Source organism: Rousettus aegyptiacus, unplaced genomic scaffold (assembly GCF_014176215.1).
Source record: "Rousettus aegyptiacus isolate mRouAeg1 unplaced genomic scaffold, mRouAeg1.p scaffold_m13_p_14, whole genome shotgun sequence".
In the NCBI taxonomy this organism is placed as follows: Eukaryota; Metazoa; Chordata; class Mammalia; order Chiroptera; family Pteropodidae; genus Rousettus; species Rousettus aegyptiacus.
In genome coordinates, this window is record NW_023416289.1 from 46,321,313 (window position 1) to 46,346,798 (window position 25,486).

At 58.0% G+C, this 25,486-nt stretch overlaps 2 protein-coding genes across 10 annotated transcripts in view; one reads left to right on the plus strand and one right to left on the minus strand.

The window, feature by feature from the left end:
* MYH14 (myosin heavy chain 14) overlaps positions 1–10,023 on the plus strand; it is a 68,722-nt gene extending 58,699 nt beyond the window's left edge. For 4 of the 6 annotated variants that reach the window (XM_036232541.1, XM_036232542.1, XM_036232540.1 and 1 more), the window contains 7 exons: positions 171–299; positions 1,048–1,136; positions 1,222–1,345; positions 4,611–4,819; positions 7,520–7,628; positions 8,875–9,047; positions 9,315–9,468. In XM_036232541.1, coding sequence (XP_036088434.1) covers positions 171–299; positions 1,048–1,136; positions 1,222–1,345; positions 4,611–4,819; positions 7,520–7,628; positions 8,875–9,047; positions 9,315–9,468 — 987 coding nt within the window. Of the gene's footprint in view, positions 1–170; positions 300–1,047; positions 1,137–1,221; positions 1,346–4,610; positions 4,820–7,519; positions 7,629–8,874; positions 9,048–9,314 lie in introns of all 6 variants that reach the window. The other 2 variants (XM_036232543.1, XM_016125524.2) reach the window with 1 other exon arrangement.
* Positions 10,024–11,654: 1,631 nt separating this feature from the next.
* On the minus strand, positions 11,655–25,279 carry KCNC3 (potassium voltage-gated channel subfamily C member 3). 4 transcript variants are annotated; one of them, XM_016125564.2, is made up of 5 exons: positions 24,392–25,279; positions 19,382–20,486; positions 17,703–17,894; positions 14,623–14,682; positions 13,521–13,600 (listed from the first exon to the last, which is right to left on the minus strand). In XM_016125564.2, exons 1-4 carry the CDS (start codon positions 25,277–25,279, stop codon positions 14,666–14,668), a joined length of 2,202 nt encoding a protein of 733 aa, XP_015981050.2. In that variant the 3' UTR covers positions 13,521–13,600; positions 14,623–14,665. The 4 variants fall into 4 exon arrangements, with proteins under 4 accessions (XP_036088443.1, XP_015981050.2, XP_036088444.1 ...); XM_036232551.1 differs by lacking the exons at positions 13,521–13,600; positions 14,623–14,682 and adding exons at positions 16,435–16,931; positions 17,340–17,466; XM_036232550.1 differs by lacking the exon at positions 14,623–14,682 and having other exon boundaries at positions 11,655–13,600.
* Positions 25,280–25,486: the final 207 nt, after the last annotated feature.

The window sequence follows — 25,486 nt, forward strand, 5'->3', positions numbered from 1 at the left end:
GGGAGGGGCTGGCCCAAGATCACACCACAGTTGGCCGGGGTGGCAGGGGAAGCCCAGGTTTGCAGGGCTCTGGGGGAGCCAACGAGCCCCCACGGGGCTGCTGCAGGGGTGGGGGGTTTCCCCTGAGTCACGACCAGCCTGAGCGCTCCTACTCGCTCCATTCCGTCCAGGCCCAGATGAAGGAGCTGTGGCGGGAGGTGGAAGAGTCGCGCAGCTCACGGGAGGAGATCTTTGCCCAGAACCGGGAGAGCGACAAGCGCCTTAAGGGGCTGGAGGCGGAGGTGCTGCGGCTGCAAGAGGTGAAGCCAGGATGGGTGGGGCCCTGGGACGGGAGGCGGGGTGAGGGTGGGTGTGGGCGGGGCCTTAGGGTGGGAGGTGGGGTGGGTGGGGCCAGGGTGGGAGGTGAGATGAGGGGGTGGGGCCATATGGGAGGGCAAGTGAGGGTGGGAGACAGGGTGAGGGTGGGCGGGGCCTTGGATGGAAGGCGGGGTGGAGGTGAGGATGGGGGTGGACAGGGCCAACCGCACGGGGCTTTGGGGCACCGGGGAGCCCAAGGAGGGCTCTGAGCAGGGGAGAGGCAGCATCTGTTCTGGGGCCCTATGGAAGGTGGACCGGAGTGGCGGATACTGGAGGCTGGGGACACAGGGGAGAGCCAGGGCTCTGGGCACGCAGAAGAGAGAATGAGGCAGAGAGGGTAAAGGGGCAGGATGGGCAGGGCAGTGGGTGGTAAGGGGACAGAGGAGGCCAGGAGTGGCCTGTGAGTCTGGCCCCATGCCGGGGAGAATCTGGAAGAGGAGGAGCAGGCTTGAAAGGGGACACTGGAGCACTACAAGGAGGCGATGAGGGCCAGGGGCCTGGGGGGCAGGAGGAGGCAAGACATGGATGGGGTGGAGGGCTTAGGAGTCATCTGCCTGTAAGTCCAAGTCCCTCATTCATGTGCAGTGGGAAAAAAAACAAGCAAGAGACTTAAGGTGTGAGAGGCAGGGAGGCTGGTGCCCAGACAGCCTCCTGTGGCCCCTGCTGACCACCTCGTCTCTGTCACCGCAGGAACTGGCCGCCTCAGACCGTGCCAGGAGGCAGGCCCAGCAGGAACGGGATGAGATGGCGGACGAGGTGGCCAACGGCAGCCTTAGCAAGTGAGTGGCCCCCAGTGATGTGGAGCAGGGCACCCTCCTCTGGCCATCCGGCCCTCACCTCCGGGGGGGGGTCCCATCTCCCCAGGGCTGCCCTTCTGGACGAGAAGCGCCAGCTGGAGGGGCGTCTAGGGCAAATGGAAGAGGAGCTGGAGGAAGAGCAGAGCAACGCAGAGCTACTTGGCGACCGCTACCGGAAGCTGCTCCTGCAGGTGAGCAGGCCCCGGGCACCACCCGCCAGCCCAGGCCTCCCCCAGCCCCACGCCATAACCCGCAGCCCCCTCGTTCAACAGACGGAGGAAGAAGGACTGTTTGAGGATGACCGGGAGGAGTACTCAGGAAGGGAGGCCCCAGTGCCTCGCGCACTTGAATTTCTGAGGCTTCCTCGGGGACTGAGCCCAGAGATGGAGAAAGAGAGAGGGAAAGAGAGAAAGGGAGGCAGAGAGAGAGAGAACTCTGCAGAAATGATGAGAAGGCATTTGGAATTTGGAAGCGAGGCCTTTGACTGGGGTCTTAAAGCATGAGTAGGAGCTACGCTGATGGAGACAAGCATATTTTTATTTGTATATTTATTTATACACATTTTCTGAGCCCGTGGAGGCCCCGATCCTCCTCTGGGTGATGCAGGGGATCTGGAGATGGGTCACTTCAGGCCTCTGCCCTTAAGGACCTCCTGGTCTGATGGAGGAGACAGACTATCCCAATGCAGAGATGGACATGAACGTGGCGGGAGCGCAAGACACTGAGATTTCAGGTGGGACGACTGAGGCAGCCTGGAGGCTAAGGTCTATCAGGGAAGACTTCCTGCTGGAGGTGATGCCTGAAGAGGTCTTGTGAGCACTTGAGAGTTTGCTAGGCAGACGACAGAGATGTGGGATTTCCAAAGAGAGACCTGTGTCTCCATTATTTCACTAAGGTTTAAAGACAGTGTGAGGCATCTCGTGGGCCATGCCCTGACACTTCTGGGGACTCAGAGTAAGACACCAGCTCTACCCCCGAGGATCCAATAGATCCATAGGAAAGGCCATCATCCTCCAGGATGATATAGCCTGCTTTCAAAGTGAAGTCCCAGACACCTACATCGCCCCATACTCCGGTCCCTGGCAGACTCAGACCTCATCGCTAACCCTTTCCCTCAAACTCACTCTGCTCTAGCCACACCGGCCTCATTCCGGGGCCTCTACTCTTAGCTTGTAGCCAGCTGCCATCTAGCCATGTGCACATGTTGGGGGTGAAGGAGGGGGAGAAGGTGAACTCTAGTGTCTCCTTGCAAGGCCACTAATGCGCTTGTGGCAGCCCCACCCTCATGACCTTGTGTATCCTAATCACCTCCCAAAGGCCCCCTCTCCAGATCTCATCGTATTAGGGGTGAGGGCCTCAACACTTAAGTTTTGGGGGGACACACACATTCAGTCCGTAACATACCCGTTATCAAGAAAGCAAGGGTACTCATATCAGGAGCACATGGAAGTCAACCCGGAGCGGCTCCCGCTGGCCCCAAATGGAGTAATTTGAGCTTCGGCAAAGATAATCATCATGGTTCCTCCAAATCTACCAAATCTGTTTAAATCCGCACATCCACAATATTTTTAAAATACCGTATTAGTTACCTGGGGCTGCTGTAACAAATTAGCACCAGGTGGAAGGGCTTAAAACAATGGCACTTCCTCTGTCACAGTTCCAGGGGCCGGAAATCCAGTTTTGAGATGTGTTCAGGCTTGGTTCCTTCTGAGGGAGAATCTGTCCCATGCCCCTCTCTCGGCTCCTGGTGGCCGCCAGCAATCCTTGGCATTCGTGGCTTACAGAGACATCTGTTCCGTCTCTGCCTCTGTCTTCTCTGTGTCTTGTCCCTGTGTCTCCTCCCTTCTTCTTATAAGGACACCAGTCATTACAGGGCACCCTAATCCAGAGCGACCCCATTTTAATCTAGTCACGGCTCCAAAGACCTTATTCTCCCAAATAAGGTCACATTCTGGGGGTCCAAGTGAGCATGAATTTTTGGAGGGAGCCTATTCAACCCAATATAGTTGGAGGATGATAGAGAATCAATCCATTACCTTGGAAACTCAGAAAGAGAAAGAGTTATGTGCCTTTACCCAACTGCCAATATGAAGGAAACAGAAACACAGAAACGTGCTGAGCTAGACCACAAGTGTGTAGTCAGGAAAGTCCAGACTCAGAGAAATCCTGCAGGGTGGAATGGCTCAGATCTTTCAACAGATAAATTGTGAGGAAGTAAAAGGGATGGAGGAGGGAACTGTACGTTAAAAGAGAATTAAAAGACGTACCTATAATTTTTGAAATGGGCGGGATTCAACTGTAGGACCTAGGGGCATATCTTTGAGTAATACAACTCAAAAGAAGGGTGAGGAAGTGGTCACCCTAAAAGTCAGGATGACATTGCTATTTTAGGGGACAGAGAGGGTTGTCATTAGGGTGGGCAGGTGAACAGGCTTATAGAGTGGCCACTTTATTTTTCTGACCTTGGTGGGGGCGACAGGGAAGTTTGCCTGTTATTAATCCATGAAACCACATATCAATCAGGTTTTGACTTTCAGAATCACAGTTTTATTTTCCGATAAAATGACTTTTTAAAAAAAGAGCAATTGCTTAGGTATTTACATAACTTACAAAGTGATTGCCCCTGTAAATCTAGTTATATAAATGTCCAATCATTATGTCGTAGTCTTGAAACTAATATAATACTGCATGTCAACTATCACTGAAAAATAAAAAAATTATTTTGCAAAAAAGTAATAGATTTAACAATGGAAAAAAAAAGAGCAAATGCTAATCATTACATCTGTCAGATCCTGTGAGGGTGAAATGAAAGAAAATACGAATGAAGCCAAGTCTGACTCACTCCTGTGTCCCCAGCATAAAGCCTTGCTCGCAGTACGAGCTGAATAAATGCATGCTATTATTAGGGGCTGTGTCTACACATTCTCAGTGTAGTAGCTGCTGTTTATTGAGCTGACATTTCTCAAAATGATACTGCATGTTGCTCATACCAGAACTACCTACCTGAGATACTTGTTTAAAATGTGGATTCACGGACCCCACTCCAGACCTGCTGTGTCATGATATCTGGAGAGCGGGATTCTGTGGTCCACATTTTTTTTTCACAAGCTCCGAGATGATCCTGGTGCCAGCAAAAGTGTGATAACCCTTGGAATAGACGTGTTCACAGTCAGAGGTAGAATTTATAGCATCTAAACAAGTTTGTGATAGTCTTGCGGACTTATTAAAATAGCAAAAACCTATCCAAAAGGTAAAAACCCAGGGCTGGCACTGCTGTTGGCCAGGAAGCCTATCAGGAAAAATTCATGCTCACATTTTTGAGTATCTAGTATTATCAGGCTTCGTGTTATGCACTTAAGAATCATCAATTCACTTAATTGTGGGAGGTGCCTGGATTTACCTACCGCCTTCTCTCTGAGACTCTGCCATAATATCCTGCCTTTCCCGCTGCCACAGGTGGAATCGCTTACCACAGAGTTGTCAGCTGAGCGCAGTTTCTCAGCCAAGGCAGAGAGCGGCCGGCAGCAGCTGGAGCGACAGGTCCAGGAGCTCCGGGGCCGCCTAGCCGAGGAGGATGCTGGGGCCCGGGCCCGCCAGAAGATGACCATTGCTGCTTTGGAGTCTAAGCTGGCCCAGGCCGAGGAGCAGCTGGAACAGGAGAGCAGGTACGCGGGAGAGGGGGGCATGGCTACAGGTGACCCCCACACTCTGGGCAACGAGGTGAAGGGGACCTGTGTTACAAACGCTGGTTTAGGAACACCACAGGCATCATAATGTTAATGGTTTCTGATTTCCTAAATCCTTTAAGGTGTTTTGTGCTACAAGTACCTGCACTCCCACTAACAGTGTGATTTAAACAGTAATGTAGCAGTTAGCTATAGCTGCATAACAAACCATCCTAAAACTCAGTGGCTTAAAACAGCAACTGTTTCCTATCACTCATGAATCCTTGGGCTGGCTGGTAGGTTCTACCGATCTGAGCTTAGTGGGCTTCGCTCATGCATCTTTGCTCACCCAAGGGTCAGCTAGATAGGTTTGCTGACCTCAGCTGGGCTGTCATATGTCTAAGGTCTCGTGTGGGACAACTGGGCTTACTTTCCTGACCCAGCATTGTTCACATGGCAGAGTCAGGGTTCCGAAAGTGAGGGAAAGTGTTAAAGACTTCTTGGGCCCCAGACTTGAGACTGATACAAAGTCACTTCTGCCACATCCTGCTACGAAAGCAAGTCATGTGGCCAGCTCAGATTTAAGAGGATAGAGAAATAGATTCTACCTCTTGATGGAGGCAGCTGCAAAGGCACATTGCAAAGTGTGCAGACACAAGAAGGGGTGAGAATTGAGGCCACATCATCAGTATCTCACAAAAGGTTTCTTTCTCTCACGTGATAAGAAGTCCAGAACCGGGCAGCTGAAATATGGCAGGGCTCGGGGTTAGGTCAGCACCTGTGTAGTTCTGTTCGTCTTTCCCTCATGGTCACAAAATGACTGCAGTCACACCAAACATCACACCCACACATCCACATTCAAAGCCAGGAAGCAGCGCCAGTGCGGGGCTGAGAGCATTTCCATCTCCAGCCTTTGGAACAACCAGGAACACCTTCTCCCCTCCCCCCTCCACTGTTTCCAGTTAAGAACCACTGTGCTAATGAAAGTAACAGAACACTTATTACTAAGCCGGATAAGTGTCACTCTTCCGATACAATAGATTTTTCTGCTCAGTACTATTCAGTGACAAGAAAACAATAATAATAGTTTTCACTTATTGAGCCTTACTATATACGTCAGACACCGGGTAACCTGTATATACACACGTATGACTCACACTCCTTGTGAGAGAAAGGCCATTGTTATTCCATCATATGTAAGAAAACTTAGGTGAAGATGGACTGTAAATCCTGGGTGCCTGGCCTGTCATTCAGTATCTCTACCATATAAGATTCCCTTTTGCATTTATTCATTCAACAAACACGCGTTGAGAGTGTGCTGCTCACCCTCCTGTGCCTGAGTGAAGGATGAGACATGGGCATTCCCTCCCTTCAGGCCCAGGTCTATCCCCCGACCCAACAAGGAGAAAGATATGTGAACGGGACATGGCAACACAGGAGAGACTCTCTGAACTTGGGGGGCCGGGGGACCATAGTTGAAGGAGAAGCTGGACCAGCCTGAGAGCATGGTTCTGGAAGGCTTCCTGGAGGAGGAGGGGTTTGAGCTGGGCCTGACGGGAATGAGGAAGGGCTCAAGGCATGGAGTCCCTGGAAGAGCAGCAGCCACGGGGGAATGTGTGGGTGACATTGGGGCATTTGGAGGAGTTGTGATTGGTCCTAGGAATCTGCAACTAAGAGGAGATAGATAAGGGCCTCAAATGCCAGGCTGCGGAACTCTGTTCTCCGGGCGATGGGGAGCCACAGGGGGCTGCGAGATGAGGAGGGGCAGGGTGGCCCACCGATCAGCAGCTGGAGGAACCTCCTTCCTACATCTCTGTCCATGGCTTGGCGCCCTCCTAATTCCCCTGCCCTGTGCCTGCTTCTCAGCACACCTGGGGCTGCCATGTCCAGCTATGGCTGCCGAGTACTGCCCTGTTGCTAGGGACCTCATTACATGGACTTCACTCCAGGTGTGACGGTCCATGCAGGCAAGGATGAGCAGGGGCCTTGGGGAGGGGGGAATTTGATTCAGGAAGGAAAGGATTTCCGAGGAGAGGAGGTGAGGGTGGCTTTGGCCTGCAGATCTAGATGGCTCACAGGGAACGGGAAAGAGTAGCAGGTTCAGGAGAAGGTGCTGGGCCCAGTGGAGCATGTGAGGGGTGTTCCACAAGCATTTACATACAGCCGGAGTAAGACGTGGAGAAGGAAACGATGGAGGGAGAAGGAAGATTCCAGGCCAGGTGGAGGGAAGGTCAGGTGGGAAAGGACAGGCCAGAGCTAGGGACTGGGGCTGTGAGGAAGGAGGTGGCGGGGATAGGACAGAGTTCAGGGCATGTGGGTACTGACATACGGGGGCAGAGAAAAGGGGTGAGGACAGTGCCCAGTGGTTTACCCTGAGGACTGGTACTCAGTGGGCAGTTCCCTGGGAGGAGGGTTAGGGGCAGTACAGTTGAGTATGAGGGACCTAGTAGGATATGGAAACTGGTGGAGACATGGAGATACTTAGGAACAACAGGCATCTTAGTAGAAGCCAAGGACTTAGGTGCCCTGGAGCAGGCAGCCTGGGCGCCTGTGTCTGGACTGAGTAGACTGTGGGAGTCATTTTGGTTGGGAGAAAGGAAAGAGGCTGGTTCGAGAACAGGAAGGCAGCCACCGGACAAGGCCAAGGGCACGGAGCCGCACAGCACCTCCCCTGAACCTCCCCTGTATGCCTCTCTTCAGGGAACGCATCCTCTCCGGCAAGCTGGTGCGCAGAGCTGAGAAGCGGCTGAAGGAGGTGGTGCTCCAGGTGGAGGAGGAGCGGAGGGTGTCCGACCAGCTCAGGGACCAGGTGAGCAGCTGACGCCACTGGGGAGCAGCGGGGTGTGGGACCACTGATGGAGAGATGCACATGCTATCTGTGGAGGCAGCGAGTTCTCATCACAAGAGGCAGCCTGTGGGTACAGGACTGGAACTGTGTGCAGATCTGATTCCGGGGCTTAGTGCCACTTGCAGAGAGAGAGATGGAATCAGTGACTTTGTGGTCTGTGACTTCTGGAATCTAGGAAAGCTGAGCTTTCTAGGGGCTGAGGCAGCTGAGGAGATGTGAGAAGTTAAACACTACCCAGAGGCTAAGCCAGAGCTAAAATAACAACATGCAATGTTTACTGAGTGCCAGGCACTCTGCCAAAGACATAACGTGTCACACATTTAATTCTTATCAGAACGACACAGTAGTTATTTTCCCTTCACATTCAGGTGAGAAAACTGAGGCACAGAAAGGTGAAGTGACCTGCTCAAAGTCATTTAGCTTTCAAGAGATGGAGCCAGGGTTCCAGCCTTAGCACTCTGGCTGCAGCCTTCGTGCTTCTAATTATTTATGGAGTGGTTACTGTCAACCAAACACTGTGCTACCTGCTTTTGAAAAAGTACGTGCTTGCACTCTCTCACCAGCCCCATTCCATAGAGGAAATGGAACTCTTTTAAGAGGGCATATAATTTGCACCAAAGTCACAGTTAGTAGACAGAGCCAGGATGGATCTCATGGCGCTAGTTAGTGTCGTTGTGCCCTTAAAAGCTCAGCTGTGTTTTTTTCGCCATTCATTCCACAAACAGTTGTTGAGCACCCACTACGTGCCAGCCTTACGCTAGACATTGGAGATATGGCTGTGAATGAGACGGAGAAGGTGACTGCCCTCACAGAACTCACGTTTTCAGCATAGGAAAAGAGAGACATGATAAACCGATAAACAAGCCAAGATAATTAAAGATTGTGACAGGACTTTGAAGAAAAAAAAGGATTGAAGAGTGAGGGAGACATGGAGGATTGGAGAATCCTCTTTAGATTGGAGGGAGGAGTCAGAAAGACCCCTCTGATAAGGTGACATTTACTTGAGACTGGGAGGGGGACAGGAAGAGCCAGTCAGAGGGAATCGTAGGTGGACAGGCCCTGGGGGGCGGAAATAAGCTCACTGAGTTCAGAGCAAAAAGATTAGCGGTGTGACTGGAGGGAAGAATGTGGGTGGGAGGTCGAGTGGTGAGAAGGAGGGGTGAGGACAGCACTTGGAGACGTGACCCGCCGTCCCTCTCCCCACAAGCTGGAGAAGGGGAACCTGCGTGTGAAGCAGCTGAAGCGGCAGCTGGAGGAGGCGGAAGAGGAGGCGTCCAGGGCCCAGGCAGGTCGCCGGAGGCTGCAGCGCGAGCTGGAGGATGTCACAGAGTCTGCCGAGTCCATGAACCGGGAGGTGACCACGCTGAGGAACCGGCTCCGGTACGGCTGCCCCGCGTTTGTGTACCCTCACTTCACCCAGCCCTGCTCCCCCACCTCTCTCTGTCCCTCCATCCCCCGTATCCCTCTGTCCCTGTCCCTCTGGCGCTCTCTCTCTCTCTGTTATTTCTCTACCCACCTCTCTCCATTTCTCCTTGTCTCATCTCCCCTGCCCCAATTTTATTTTCTCTCTCCACATTCCCTATTTCTCGCTTTTCTCTCTGCCCCCCTCATTTAACCACTGTCTCCCTGTCTCCCCGCCCCCTGCAGACGTGGGCCCCTCACCTTCACCACCCGCACCGTTCGCCAGGTCTTCCGGCTGGAGGAGGGTGTAGCATCAGACGAGGAGGCCGAGGAGGCAGAGCCGGGGTCTGGGCCACAGGCCCCTGAGCCCAACGGGCCCCCCGAAGCCCAGCCCCAGTGACCCCTTCCTGCCCTCAGCGCCCCCCCCAACCCTTTCCCCCTTGGGTGCTGGTCCTGTGAACTCCCCCTGTGGCTTCTTGCTGGTACCACACCGCTTGTCAAACCCCAGCCTGGAGGGTCCCCCAAGACCTGCTGCAAACCCTGGAACATAGAGGAGCAGGGGAGCAGGGAGGCAAGGACTGGGCCCCTGCTGGGGAGGAAATCCAGATGCAGTGGCACACCCTGGGCCCACCGAGCTCCTGCCTTGCCCTTAGCTGTTAATGGTCTTGACTAGGAAGGGAGTACTGTCCCCCTGCCCTCCTCAGCCAGGGCTTCCCTTGGCCTGTCCCCCTCCTCCTCCCTGGCCTCCTGCCCTCCCAGGACTCCACCAGCCTTGATTCTTGCAGTGAGGCCAGATGAGGGGGCCCCACTCGTCCCTCTGCCCCCATTCTCTGCCTGTCCTTCTGGTTGCTCCTGTGTGATTGCAGTTCTGTTGGAGTCCCCGTGGGCCTGGAGGCGAGCCCCTGACCCTCCCCGCCTCCAGCTCTGGCAGAAATAAACTCCAGCCCCAACTGGATCCTGCTGGTTCTGTATGCGTTTCTGCAGGGGGTTCTCTGATGGCCCGGGTGGGCACCGGCTCCTTCTGCCTGCTGGTTCTGATCACAGCCAGTCAGTGTCAGGGGACAGCAGCCTCCTTCCCAGGTATCCCCTTGTCATATAGATGTTACGTAGATGCGTCCCTTGCCCCAAACCTCCCAGTGAATGGCAGAAGGTGTGCTGCACTCTGGCTGACCCCGAAGTCTCAGCAGACCGGTGAGGGCAGTGACTGTGGAGTCATTTGTTAAGTCGTGACCATGTGTTTAGCTGTGTTAAACCTGGGACTTAGCACAGCCGCTACAGGCAGGAAGCGCACTGCTTTCAGCACCGAGGACAGCGCCCTGCACCGAGTCGGCATTCAGACTGGCTCAGAGTCAGCAGCCTTCGGCCGCAGTGCACATTGGGAGCCCAGGTTCCCTCCTGAGGGGTAGCCACCCTCATGTAGGAGTTCGCATCGCCCGGGTGCCCTCGGACTTTCTAGTTGGGGGTGTAGGCAGGCACTCACCCCCATATCAAAGGGCTGTTTAGATCCCCGAAGGGCACGCCCTTACCACTTTAATCCAACCCTGCTGTCTACGCGCCAAACCACGCGGCCCCAACCGGGAGACGGTCCCAGCAGACACACTGGAGGCGACTTTTAAATGAAAAGGAAACTTTAATTTTGGTGGAGAATGAGAGGGTGGGTGGGAAGGGGGCATGACACTTTTTCTTTGGGGGGGGTGACATGCGGCAGCTTCTGCATTGGGAGGTTCATGCACCCAGGGTGGGCGTGGGGGAGGCTTGGGGGAGGGGCCGTGCCGACCCCTCCCTCTCTGCCCTGGGGGTGGGCTGAGAAGACTCGCGGTTAGCACCAGAGTTGGACGATTTGCAGACCTCCCCTCCCCACGCTGACTCCGAACACCCGCCCCCATCCCTGAGAGCGCCCCCTTGCCACTCCCCCAACCCCCCAACACATGTCGACCGGCCAGGCCCGCCCCGCCCCGCCCCCACTGGGTGAGAGAAACTTATTGCTGTGTGGATGTTGGGGAGGGGGAGCCGCTGAGCTCAGGAAGACCCCCGCCATTCCTGCCTCCCCGATCGCCCCGCCCCCGGCCCCGCGTCCGTGCGTTCCCGGAGCGCTGGAGGCGCGCGACATGCGTGTGGGGAGCGCGTCATGCAGCGCATGCGCGTAGCTGCGGGCACCCTGGCGGCCGGGGCGGGAGGGCGGCACAAAGGGCAGCGGGGCTTGGGAGTCGTCGTCCCTTTAGCTCGCTCTCTCTCCCTCCCCAAAGCCCCACAGCTTTTGTTGATTTGGGGGATGAGAATCACATTTTATAGAGGTTTGTCATGATCGTGGTTATTTTTAAAAGCTGAACTAAAAAGCCGGGTATGTGTGGCAGATTGGTGAGCAGGGGGTAGACGTTGGGAAGAGGTCTGTACCCTTTGGAAAAGATCTTCGCTCCCCCTTCCCGCACCTTTCGGAATCTGGGGGGCTTTTTTGTTTTTTAAAGAAGTTAAACCCTTTGGCAATATAATCGATCCCCATCCCCATACCCTGGTGTCTGGAGCCCCTAGCCCTTTGCCCAGCCCCGCCCCACCCCCAGAGAACCCACCCCACCCCTCACCCCTGATTCACCAGGGTTTAGGGTCTAAGGGAAGGATGGGGGGGACTCAAAATGTCCCTTGCATAGGAATCGTTGCATCAAGGATCATGCTCAGTGACACCCCCCCAACCCTCGGGTGGGGGTAGGGGCGTCCCTGAGGCTGCGGGAGCAGAAGGAGCAAAGTTGCTAATTCTATGGGCCCCCACCTCCAAAGGGGGAGTCCTGTAAGGATTCTGGGACCTGTGTGGTCTCCGAGCTTGGGGGAGGTAGCGCATCTTGAGCCAGGATGGGATATGAGAAGTAATTTTCCACCCGCGAGCATGGCGAGTAGAGGTACGCTGGGGAAGGGGGGGGGGAGTTCCAGCCCAGGTGGTTAGGTCATTTCCCAGTGTCCCTTTATTTGGGCACAACCTCTACTTTAAATGGAGGCAGTTCTCATCTAAATAAATGGCATCAGTAGCTGGACTTACCAGCTCAGGTGCCAAGTGCCATGAAAGACAAAACTTTTTGAAGTGTCCTTGTAACTGCCTACGACCTCAGCACATCACCAGGGGCACAAATATGACCCTCTGGGAAAAACTGGTGTCCATGAAGAGGGTACCTTATGGGCACCATTTAAGAGCAGGGGCTCTTGGAGGGGGCAGGGTTGGGCATAAGAAAGGGGGTGCCCTGGGAAGATCTGGTTCCCTGGAATTGCAGACAGGTTGAGCCCAACTTGGAAATTCTAACGGCAGGGGAACCTGAGGTGGATGTCTGATGTCAGAGATTTGGCGGTGTCTCGGGGAATCAAGGCCTGAGGTTTGGGGGTGTCCAGGGAATGTCTGTCTTGGAAGGGTCTGGAGAATCCCAAAGGCTGGACGTGGGCTGCAGGGTTGGGTCGAGTGTGGGATGCACTCCAGGGGGGCGGGCGTGGGCAGCATGTGTGTGCAGAGGTTAAGCTCCAGGATTGGGGCGGGGGGGAGCGTTGGGGGATGTGGGGCATCACCGTCAGTGGTCAGTGTGGGAACTCAGTGTGGGTCTCCCATCCTGGGAATCAGGAGGGGTGTTGGGGAGTGCCGTGTGCTAGGGCCAGGCCCTCCCACAGCTTCCGGGATGGGAGGTCTGACTCCATGCAGCAAGAACCAGCGAGCGGGTGGGGATGCGTATGAAAAGGTACAATTCACCAAAGGGACCCTCCTGAAAGGCGAGAGAGCAGCTGTCCCCAGCCCCCTCCCCCGCCCCAACTCTCTCCTCCTACCGTCTGAGCTCAGCTTGGGTTTTTGGCTTGGGTGACTGGTCCTCCTTCCCCCATATTGTCGATAATTATATTTTAATCAATGTATGACGGGTGAAGGGTAGGGGGCTAGGAGACCCTCCAGTGGCGTAAGGGTTGGCCTGGACCCCTTGAGGTCCTCGCCCCTTCCCACAGTGCCCATCTCTCATTGTGGCATGCAGCCCCTGGCACTTATTGCTGAGGTGGAATGGGGGGTATGTCCAGGTTGCAGGAGGCATGCAGAGTAGAGGGGGGAGGTGCCCCAAATGTAACTGGCATAATTTGGCCATATTTACACGAGTTGATGGGAAGGGGTGTCCTATGGCTCGTGGAGACCTGAGAAGGCTTTATTTTGGGGGCGCTGAGAGTTGAGAGGGGCATGGGCTTTGGCTCCTCCCCCTCCATCCTGGGGGCCCAGGTGGGAATGAGGGGCCCAGGGGTGTCTGCTGGCGTTGTCATCTCCATTGCATATTATTAATGACTTTTTGATTTTTTTAAAAAACCCTTTCCCCCACCCCCCGCCCCCAGCTCCTTTGACCTTCTTCCCTGTCACCCCCAAGTCCCCCCACGGGGGGGAGGGGAGTGCTAGAGGATGGAGGGCAGGGTTGGGGGAGCACGGCGGGCTGCCCTGGGAGAGCCAGGGGGGGTGGCAAGGGGCGCGAGGCGCAGGGACACCCCACTGAGGCCCGCGATGCTGCTCAGGCTGCGGGATTTCTCGTAACCTGGGGGGTGGGGTAGGGGCGGAAACACAGGGGGGGAAGCACGGAGTTGGGGTGCAGAAGGAGGGTCCAATAGACAGAGACCCAGAGACGGAGAAAGGGAGGGAGGCAGGAGGGAAATGGACAGAAAGGACAGAAGACAGAGAGAGAGCCAGGAAAAGCGAGAGATGGGTGGAGAGAGAAGGCGAGAGATGCAGACCGTGAGGGACACAGAGGCAGCCGGTCAGACAGCGAGACATGAAACACCAACGGGCAAGAGGCGGAGACGGACAGAGGCGGACCAAGGGGACGGAGAGAGAGAAGTGAACAAATCGGACAGTCAGTCGCATCCGGGAGGAGGGTTCAGACATGGGGAGGGGGGAGAGACCCAGGGTTAGGATGCAGGGTCGTGCCCACCGAGCCTCCCCCACCCAGCCCCCACGTAGCCATCCCCCACCTCCCCTTCCCCCATTGGCCCCCTCATCTGAGGCAAAAAGGTTGGGGGGGCAGCAAGGCAGATGGTGGCAGCAGGGGCATGGGAGGGAGCTCGCGGGAAAGGCATGTAGGGGGAGCAGCCGGGCGGTGGGGAGAACTTGGGAGGGAGCTGGCAGGGCTACAGGTGGGGGGCTAACTGAGATGTTGAGAAAGGAGGAAGGGGGGCGTGAGGGGCTGAATGGGTGGAACGGACGTTGGCAGTGCCCTTGGGGTGCCGGAGAGTGGCTCCAAGAGCCGCCAGAGGGGCCGGCCCACCTGACGCTGGTAGCAGGGTATCTTTAAGTGGTTGGGAAGCCTTTCAAGGGAACCTTCTGATGAGAAAGTCCTAACAGTGTCTCGACAGCCACTGGGATCTCAGACCAAGGACCCTGTGTGTGGTCTCCTGGGAGCTTGGGGGTGTCTGAGGAGCTCTGCCAGCGTCTGGGGCTTTTCCAAGCTGTGCCCTGGGGGCAGTCTGGGCGAGGGCATCTTGACCACAGGAGAGAGAGCCTGGGGGGTTGGAAGCCCACTATCTTGGGGACACCCCTTCCCAGCCATTCCCCAATGCTAACCTGGGGGGAAGGGGCAGGGGGGGACCGAGGGTCTCGCGAGGTCTCAGGCGGTGACCAGAGCTGGGGACAGAAATACACAGAGTCACTGCAGGGGGAGGGTGGTTAGGGGGACCCCCCCAACACAGCCTCACTGTTGGGGGTCGGAGAAACGCCGGGATCTCTTCTTCCTCTCTGGTGTTTTCCGGGGGAAGGGCGCAGTGAAATGGGGGCGGCCGGCCAGAGACATCAAATATGGGAGGAGCTTCCGGGGTAGCTGGGTTGGGGGGGGGTCGGGAGGACGAAGGGGCGCGGGTAGAGGACTAGTGAGGAAGGTGGGGGGCGAGTTTCCGGTGTTGGGCTCAGGTAGTTGGTGAGGAAAGACACAGAAAGGACAGGTCCTGGGCAGGTGGGGGACAGGAATCTTGGGAGGAGGGAATGGGGGCAGGGCATAATGGCAGGAGGGTCACAGATGGAGGAGAGGAAGGGAAGAGTTGGGGGCGGGCCAGGATTCAGCCAGCCCCATCGGCTCCAGCCATTATTTGAGTTCAATGAATGGATTTTGGCATCAAAGGCAAGAGAAGCGGAGACCTCTCGCCCCCACCCCACCCCCAGTCCTCCCTCCCCCACCCCAAATCCTCCCCACTCCCTCTGCCCTTCAATTCCAGGGGACCCACCCAGACCTGGGAGTGGGAGACACAGGATGGTAACAGGGCCGGGAGCAAGCAGGGGGAGGGGTGAGGTGGGAGGGGGAGGAGGGCTGGTAACGAGATGCAAATGATGGGGGCGGGTTCCGACCAGGAGAGGTGGGGGGACTAACTAGCGCGGGACAGTCCCCTCTGGGTTCTCTGCATCTAGATGCCTGGAATCTCGCCTCCCTCTGCTGTGTGGCCCGGGGTCAGTCACAGCCTTCCCTGCATTTCTGTGAAACCAGGGGGCTTAGCCAGGGCCGTCCCTGTTTCCCCAAGTCCTGCTGGGCCACCTCCTTAGGCTGTGGGCAGGGATTCAGGATGTATCTCTGTCGTCCTAAGGAAGATTCCATAGACGTTGATTGAAATGAGTTAAGTGATGGCCCTTATTCCTTCGGGTGGCTGCTCATCACCTTGAGAATCCAATCCAGCCTCTTGGCACGGCCGAAAAATACCCTCCCGGTCTGCAGCAGCCTGAGCAGCGGCCCACCCGCCTCGCTCTCCCTGCTCATCCCAACTCAGCACCCCGGGGCCTTTGCACTCGCGTCCCCTTCTGCCTGGCTCGCCCTCTTTCACCTTTCCCACTTCATGTCACCTCCTCACGAAGGTCTTCCGCAGACCCCCTTATCCGAAATGGCCAGAGAATTTTCTTTACTTGTTTATTTTCCTGCTTCCTCCCAATCAGGGGATGTCAAACTTTTCCTTTAAAAGGTCAGACAGACGATATTTTGGGCTCTGGGGGCCACAGAGTCTCTGTCATAAACTGTTTCACTCTACTGTTATTTTGTATGACAGTGGTTGTGTTCCAATAAAGCTTTATTTACAAAACAGCTGGCCGACAGATTCAGCTCACGCTCTAGAATGTGAACTCTGTGATGGGAAGGTTCTTGCTTTGGGCACTGTCAAATCTCCAGTGCCTGGAACTGCGCCCTCAGTGGTTAGCTGCTGAATTACCGGGTGGATGGAAAGTAGCTAAGGGTTAGCCAGGGTGGTTTCGAGGATTACAGAACATATCTTAAATTCCTGGCACTTGATAAGTGCTTGCTTCCATCTGCTGAATTACACACTGACTCACAACTTTGCTTCACTCCACCCCCACCCCACCCCACATCCCCAGGGCCAGTACCTCCTGACCCATGACCCTCTCTGCCCCCTTCCTTCCTCTCCACTCCCACAGCCCTGACCTAGGCTCAGGCCTTGTCCTCTTCCCCTGGACCCTCGTCCCAGTCTCCTGCTAGGCCTCTGACCTCCAGTCTGCCCCTCCAGTCCCTCCCCAAGGGCCCAGAGCTGACCTGCTCTCCCGGTCCCTGGGCAAGACCCCAGCTCCTCAGCCTGGCCCCGCTTCCCTGCCTCATGGCTCCCTACCAGCCCCCCAGTCTCCTGGCTTGGCTCATGCTGGTTGCCCTGGTCACTGGTCGCCCTGGTCACGGCTCTTTAATGGCATCGCTTCCTCACTGGCCGCCAGGAAGGCTTCCGTCGCCTCCTCCTACCTCAGGAGTGCTGTGTGTTCCTCGCACTGCACGACCCTGTGCTACTTCCACTTCTGCATATGTCACCTCCAGTGGTGACTCTGTGCCTGCCTCTCCCACGGAACTGAGAGCTGCTGGGAGGTGGGGGTGCTGGTTCTGTTCGCTGTTGAAGTCCCTACGTGGGGGACCCATGGGAGCTTTGTAAGCTGGCCAATTCACAAATGACCGAGTGGCTGAGTCTTTCTCATCCCTTCTTGTATCTCGAAGGGTACCCTGAGTGTGCACCCCATTTTCTTGACTGAAGTGTTTACAAACCAGAAGGGCAGGCAGGGAGAGAGATGTCAGTGGGGGTGAGGATGGGGGTCAGTCGTGAGGGCAGGGAGGGAGGTCAGGCGCATGGCAGGAAGGTCTGGGTTAGTTCTGGGGGATGAGGGGCAGGCGGGTGGGGATCAGAGTCAGGGCTGGAGGTTGGTTAGATGGAACTGTTCATGGTGAGGGGGTGGGAGTCTCGGTCAGTGGGGGTTGCATGTTCTCAGAGGGGTTAGTCAGGGGGGAGAGGGTCCAGACAGTGGGGGCTACTTACCCCGGGGGGAGGGGGTTCGTCCACTAGGGGGATATCCAGGCCGCAGCGTTGGCGTTGAGGTCGGGCAAGAAGCTTGGGGGGCCTGGCTTACGCCAGTCTGGGGGGGGCAGTTGGGGAGCACCGGTGGCTGGGGGTGGGGAAGAGGCCAGAGGGTCGGAGGATGGGTGGGGGGAAATGGAGATGAAATAAAGACAGGTGGAGGGTCAGCGGTGAGGGCTGGGGGGCGGAGTATCCAGGAGGGAGGAGATTTGGGGTCGGGGGATGGGGGAAAGGAAGGCCAGCACCTCCCCCCACCTCCTCTCCCCCCTCCCCTGGGGGAGGGAAGAGAGGGAGGGTCCCAGGGGCCCGTGGCCGGGTGCTCACCTTTCCGGATGGAGCCATCAGGGGAGGGTGTGTAGTCGGTGAGGAGGAAGCAGGCTCGGTCCCGGCTGTATCGGCTCCGGCTCCCGGGCGTGATCGGGCTCTTGTCTTCCGGGGACATGGCGGGCTGGTCGATGGCCGGGCAGTCCTCGTGGGCAAGCGCGGCTGCTGCCGGGTCCCCATTGGGGCGGGGATCTGCGTCCCCGGGGTCAGACAGACACAGAGGAGAGAGTGAGGCGTGGGAACTCGCAGTGGGAACGAAATCAGCAGGGAGAGGGTGTTGGCGGACTTGGGCGCTGCAAGTCTATGATCAGGGGGCAGGGTGTCGGAGGGGATGGTGGGAAGGGTGTCAGGGGGCGTGGCTGGTGGGTCTGGGGAGTAGGTCATGGAGAAGGGTTAAGTACTGGGAAGGCCAGCAGGGGAGGAAAGAAAGGGTGGTCAGGGGCCGGTGTTGGATGGAGGTGGGTTGAGGGAGGGCGCTGGGTGTTGGGTGCTGGCAAGGGGAGGGTCGTTTGGCTGGAGGGGTGGGGGCAGGGGCTGTGTGGGGAACCCTGGTGGTTGGGAAGCACGCTGGGTGCTGGGGGGACGGGGAAGCCTGAGATAGAGCTGCGTAGGGCAGGACTGGGGGCACGTTCTTGGGTTGGGGTAGATGATGGGGGGATTGTAGGCGGCTGGGAGGTGTTTTTCTAGGGAGGGGTATTGGGCTCTGGAAAGGACACGATGGAGAAGGGTTAAGAAGGTGACAGATGAGGGAGGGGGAGGTAGGGGTCCCCCAGGCTCTGACTCGAGCTATTTTTAATTGGTGTGAAACTGGGTCAGTGGCTGAGGGAGCGAGATGGGGGCCAAGCGGCCCAGCTCCCTTTCTTGGCCTACTTACGACGCGGGGGTGGGCCCCCCCTCCGCCTGTCCCTCCTCCCAGACCCGCGCCCCAATCGCTGCCTCTGCACAGACTCCCCAAGCGCCCACAGGCACAGTCAGGTCCTCCCCATTTCCCTCGCTTCACCTCTTTCTCTTGGCAAAATCTCTCCTAATTTCTCTCAGATCCCTCTGCAAAGCCAGAGACTAGGCGCCGGGCCCCAAGTCCAGTCACGTAGCCATTCCACTCATTCTCGGAGCCTCTCTCCCATGGCCTCTCTTAGTCGTTAAAGTTGGGCCTCCTCTCTAGGTCTCACTGCTATTCAAACTTGAACTCTGCAGCTGAGCCCCTGCCCCTCCCTCCTTGTGGTCCTCTCTCTCTTCCTGCTTGGACAATCTCTTGGTTCCAGACTGTCACCTTTAGACTCTTTTCTCAGGTTCTGTCAGGGAGACACAGATGCTGCAGCTGCCTCTTCGCTCCTTGTCTCTGGCCAGCCAGTGAGACCTCTCCCTGTGTTCATCTTTCTGAGCCCCCATTACTTCTCTCTTTCTTACCCTGGGCTGATTACTCCACCTCCGGGTTCTCCTGAATACCTCAGCTGCAAGACTGTCTTTCCCAAAAAACAGTCTCTTTCACATGAAATCTCCATCACTGTGTTTCTGTGCCATTTCTCTGACCTCAGCAATGGCTGCTCGCTTTTCTGTCTCCCTTCTCTGTTGCTAACCACCCTCTCTCTCTGAACCCCCTGCCCCCCACCTGAAACCTCTCCGCTTCCTCCCATGGGTCTCCACCTGTGCACCCCTGTCCCCCCATGCCCCCTCCTCACCTGCCCGATTGATCTCAATCACTTCCTCCTGAGCCAGTGGGCAAGGCTCCCCAGGGGCTGGCAGCGGGGGCAGCCCCATGATCCCCAGCCCGCCCGCTCCCCCCCTGAGCAGCCCGGGGTGTGTGTGGGGCCCCGGTGGGTAGGCCCCGGCCACAGTCACCCCCATGGAGGGCGGGGTGATGGGCGGCGGGGGGCTGATGCCGCCTCCATGGTGCGGGTGGGGCGGGGGTGGCGGGGGTGGGTCTGGCTTGCAATAGTTGGGGGAGCCGGGCTGCGGGGGCCGGGGGATGTGTTTGTTCTTCTTCTTGGGCAGCTTCTGCTTGGCCATGGCCAGTGAGTAGTACATGCCAAAGTTGTTGACGATGACGGGCACGGGCATGGCGATGGTGAGCACCCCCGCCAAGGCACACAGCGCCCCAACCAGCATCCCCGACCACGTCTTGGGGTACATGTCTCCATAGCCCAGCGTCGTCATGGTGACCACGGCCCACCAGAAACCAATGGGGATATTCTTGAAGTAAGTGTGGTTGGAGCCCAGGATGTCGTCAGGGTCGGCGCCGATGCGCTCAGCATAGTAGATCATGGTGGCGAAGATGAGCACACCCAGCGCCAGGAAGATGATGAGCAGCAGGAACTCGTTGGTGCTGGCGCGGAGCGTGTGGCCCAGCACGCGCAGCCCCACGAAGTGGCGCGTGAGCTTGAAGATGCGCAGAATGCGCACGAAGCGCACAACACGCAGGAAGCCCAGCACGTCCTTGGCGGCCTTGGAGCTGAGGCCCGAGAGCCCCACCTCAAGGTAGAAGGGCAGGATGGCCACGCAGTCGATGATGTTGAGGCTGCTCTTGAGGAACTCCACCTTGTCCGGGCAGAAGGTGACGCGCATGAGGAACTCGAAGGTGAACCAGACCACGCACACGCCCTCCACGTACGTCAGGAAGGGCTCCGTCTCCACCTCCACGTTGGTAATGTTCTCGGGCGGCGCCCCAGGGATCGGCGAGGCCTGTGTCACCGTCTTGTTGCTGATGTGGATGAAGCCCTCGTGGGTCTCCAGGCAGAAGGTGGTGATGGAGATGAGGATGAAGAAGAGGGAGGCAAAGGCCACGTACTGCAGGGCGGGAGAGAGGGCTAAAGGTGACCCACATCAGCCAGCCACGTCCACACAACTATCCTGGGGGCCCCTGTCCCAGCCCCAAACTTAGCTCTTCTGATCCACTCCCCGATAAAGCCCACCGAAAGGAAGGCAGGGAGCGGAGGCAGCTCTCCCCCCGGCTAAGGAGCAGGGCCAGCCCAGCCAGCTCCCCACATAAGCAACTTCACCCTGGGAACAGCGATTTCTGGCCCCGATGCTTTGTCTCCTAGACCACTTCCCTGCACCCTCCTGTTCCCTGTCCTGTCCCTGGGTGGCCCTGGTCGAGGTTTCTGCTACGAGATCTAGGTGGGGAAGGGGAGGAGACTTGGATCGCACACCCTCAGTGTCTCAGAGGGCTTGGAGCCGAGGGAAGGAGAAGGGGAGATGGTGGGCAGGGAGGCAGAATCACGAGGTGGCTAACAGCAAGAAAGCTTGGGTTTGAAGTGGCTGTTCCCTTGCCTAACTTGGGCAAGGCTCGATTAAGCTTTCTGAACCTCATGTTTTTCACAGGATTATTGTGAGGATGACTTTAGATGGGCAAAGGGCCTGTTTCCAAAAACACTGTTTGGCCTGGTGACTGGAACTCAATAAGAAGGTTTGAAGTCTCATTAGGGTATGGGGGCATCAGCTAGATGGGGGCAAGGTCAAGGCCTCACAAAGGAGGCGGAGTTTAAGGATCTTGGTGCCAACATCTGAGCCCCATAACAGGGAAAAGGCTGGGTGAGGCCTCACGCAGAGAGGACAGGGTGGGGGTGGAACCCTTGAGGGCAGGAGGGGTGTTAGGGCCCTGAGGGGAAAGGGAAGTGAAGTGTCAAGTGTGCAAAAAGAGGATGGATATGCTGAGAGTGGGGTTTCAGGCTCTCAAGTGGGAGGGTCGGGGGCCTGGCCCCGGGGGGGGGGGGTGGAGAGGGCAGGACTAGGGCCAAAAAATGGTGAGGGGTCTTGTCAGGGGTGCAGAGAATTGAGGGTGGGCATGCTTGGATCTTTTCGGGACTGGGGATAACCAGAGTCCTGCTGCACAACGGTGTAGGTTTTGATGAGAGCTTTGAGGAGGCGGAAGAGGTCAAGATCTAGGGGAAGGAAGGGGGTGGTCAGGCCCCTAGAGAAGACAGTGAGTTTTCTCAGATATGCAGAGGGAGCAGAGGGAGAGGGATCAGTCCTTGAACAGGGAAGGGGATCACTGTTGGAGCAAAGAGGGGATTTTGATCAGATGGGTAGAGAAGGCGGAAGGATCATAGTGGAGAGGGCCCTAGGGCTTGGGATGGGCTGGGGGGGGGGGCAGCCAGCACAGTCCCTCTCTGAACGCCCCTTCCTCCACAGGGTTTGGGGGCGGGGTCTGGGCTTAACTTTAATCAGAGGTGCTGAGTAGACAGGCGGGCCAGAGTCCGAGGCAGAAAGGACCCCTAAACCTCAGAGTGGGCTGGTGGTCAGTGTAGGTCCTCTCTGCCCCGCCCCCTCTCTCGGTTTCTCCGCAGTGGTTTAAGAGGCCAGAGGCCTCCGCACAGCGCATGTCTGGGTGCTCCCCCGCCTGCTCCCAGCCGGGCGCGCGGCGAAGGCTGCGGCACCGCAGTGGGGGCGGGCCGGCCGGGCCGGGGGGCGGGGCGCGCGGCGGCCAGCACCGCGGACAGCTCCCCCGCCGCAGTGCGCAGCCGCAGCGTCCGGGAGCTGCCTTAACCCCTTTGGGGCCGGAACCGTGCGCGCAGCGCGCAGCCGCAATGCCGCCGCTTCACAGCTGGAGGCCGAGGGCCTGGAGTTTAACTCCTACCCTCCCACAGCACAGAAACGGAGGTGGGCACCGCCGCAGTGCGCAGCTGTGGAGCCTGGACAGCGTCAGGGCTGATTTAACCCGTTGCCCCGAGATGGTTCAAAAGCAAGAGGCGTAGGAAGGCACGAAGTCCCCGTAAGAAGGAAAGGGGAAGGGAGAGGGGAGGCAGGTAGGGCCGGACCCTCCACTTTGCATTGGCTTCAGCTCCCAACTCTATCAAGCTATCTCACCTGACGTCTGGAAAGTGCTTGGCACGCCGTGGACACTCAAAAAACATTTGTGGAGTAAATGAATGACCACCCTCCCCCATAGCTGTCCAGGGCCTCTAACCTCAACCTCAGCACCCTTCAACGGGGTCACAAGGAGGGGCGCCCCAGGTCATGAGGGGAGAGGGCCACTCGGAGGCCTGACAAGGTATCTAGGACCACGTCCCTTCTGCACCTCGTCCCCTCCCCACCTCCCCCCACCCAACCCCAAATCTCGCCAACTCAGCGCTTCCAGGGGACCAAACTTTATGCGGTGCCTCCGGGCCCCCCTCCCCCTCGCTCCCTCCCCCCGGCGTGAATGCGGCACTGCGGCGTCCTTCCCAGCTCAGGACGCGGCACGGCGGGGGGAGGGGTCTGGACCGGGTCCTCAGGGTGCTTCGGTCCCCAGGAGGCTAGGAGTGGTCCCCGGATTCGCTATCCTTTATCCCTCTTTCCAATTCCCCCCACTTTGAACGGCCCTACTCTCTTCCAACAGTGGGAGGCAGTTAGGAGGAGGAAGAGGTTCAAGGGAGAGCCAGGGGGAAGGGTAGCTACTTAGCCTGGGAAGTTACAAATGTTTGAGGAAAGTTTTTTGGGGGGAGATGAAGGGAACTTTGGGGAAAATCCGGAATTTCTAAGGAGATAAGGCTGGGGTGTGCACTTTTTGGTTCACTTTGTGGGGGAGGAAAGCTGAGGAGCCCAGCCCTGGGCTTGGGGCTTTGTGTAGAGCAGTGCTTGGGAAAGGGAGAGCAAGCAGGGCTGGGGCCAGATGGAAAGATACCAAGTATGTTAGAAAGAACTAGGAGCTGTTTTGAGAAGAAAGTTTTGGAGCGGATAACTTGAGGGAGGTCCCAAGGTTGGAGGGAAGAGGAGGGAAAGTCATTAATTGACCAGGAAAGGGGCTGGGAGGCTGGGGGAGGGCTGTTGGGGAGACAGAGTGGCTGTACAGTATAGGGCAGAAGAGCAAAGCTAGGAGAATCCATGGGTGAGGAGGAAGCAGCTCCTAAGACTATATGGGAGGTTCTGGAGAGGACAGGCGTATTAGGGGCTCAGGACTCTTCTGGAGACACTGGGAGGGGGGGAGTGTGAAAGGCTTTGGGGAAGTCTGGAGCTTTATGGGAGAATCATGGCACAGGAGTTGGCATAGAGGATGCAGAAGGGATGTGAACAAAGAGGGGTCCAGAGGGTCCCGGGAGGAAAAATGTCCGGAGACTCATTGTTGCAGTGAGGGGGAAGGGAACTGGAGGTTAAGAGCGGCCCAGGAGGCTCTGAGATTGGGGTGGAGGAGTCTTCTGAGGCTGTGAGGGTAGGGGCTTCAAAAATAGCCAGGAGACTCAAAATGCCAGGCAGGGGTGGGGGGGACAGGGGGAGGGGCAAAAGGAGAATCAAGGAGGTGTTGAGAGAACCTGAGGGACCGAGAGCTGGAGAGGGCCTTTGGGAGGTCTGAAGGTCGGCCAAGAGAGATGTGAAGGGGGTCAGATGATTCTGCGGGTCGGGGAAAGGTCTTCTGGGGGCCTCTGAGGAGTCCAGGAAAGGCGTGGGTGAGGGTGTTCAGAGGAGACCAGGAGGAAGTTTTTAAGGGTCTGGGATGGCCTAGAGAAGTGGGGTGGGATTTGTAGGGATCTGGACTACTCTTAAGGTTGGACCAACATCTTCTGAGGATCTGGGGATGGCCGGGAGAAGGGCATGTGCTCAGACGAGTACAGGACACTCGGGATTGGGGTTAGAGGCTTCTAAGAGACTAGGAGGCCGAGGGGACCAGGAGGGGCTGGGACAGGCTAGGGGACCCTGAGAGTTGAAACGGGAGCCTCCTGAGGGTCCGGAAGCACGTAGGGAGGGGAGAAGGATGGGGGCTCCGACAGCACGCTCACCCTGGCGGCCCGCGACGAGTAGGGATCCTCGAAGAGCGCCCACACGCGGGGCTGCCAGCGGCGCCACCACGTGCCGCCCGCGCCGCCCGCGCCCCCTGGCGGACCCCCGGCGCCGCCGCCCGCGTCTTGGAAGCAGAGGCGCTTGAGCTCGCCGCCCGCGCCGTCCAGGCCGCCGCCGCCCGCGCCCGCCTCGTCGTCCAGGCCCAAGTCGTGGGCGCCCGCGGCGTTGGCAGCGTTGGCGGCGCCTGCGGGGTCCGGCGCCTCGAAGGAGTCAAGCGCCTCCTCGGCATCGCGGTGCTGCCGGTAGGTCATCCAGCAGCAGGCCTCCACGTCGGTCTCGTCGATGCCCCAGAAGCCGAGCTCCTCCTCGAAGAGCGGCCCGCACACGTCGGCCGGGCAGTGCAGCTTGCCGGTACGGTAGTAGTTGAGCACGTAAGCGAAGACGCCCGGGTGCCGGTCAAAGAAGAACTCGTCGGCGCCCGGGTCGTAGTCGAAGCGCGCCGCCGCCTCTGGCTCCGTCAGGCCGGCCAGCCGCGTCCCCGGCAGGGTGCGCAGCGTCGAGCGGTACGTCTCATGGCGCACGCCGCCCACGTTGATCACGATCTTGCCGCTGTCTCCACCGCCGCCGCCGTGCCGCCCCATGGCCGCCGCCGGCAGCCCGGGGCATGGCTCGGCGCGCCGATCCCCGAGCCCGTGGGATGCCGGGGGTACCGCCGGGGACGCGGCGGGGCCGGGCTGCGCAGGCTGCTGCTGCTGCTGCAGCGGCGGCGGTGGCGGCGGCGGGGGCAGCGGCGGAGGGGACTCGGGCGGCTGCGGCGGCGGCGCCGGCTGCTGCTTGCTGGCCCCCTGGCGCCCGCGGAAGGACGAGACGCAGACTGAGCTCAGCATTGGACGGGGGGCGGGGCGGGCGGGGGCGGGGCCTGGAGGGAGGGGCCTCAGGGGAAGAGACAGGCGTGATTGGATGGAAAAAACTATAAATGAGGGGGCGCGGCCGACGTGGAGAAGAACCGAAGTGATTGGTCTGGGGGAGGTGGGGCGGAGCTGAAGCAGAGAGTAGGGCCGGGACTCGAATGCTACCTAGCTGTATGTGGGGGG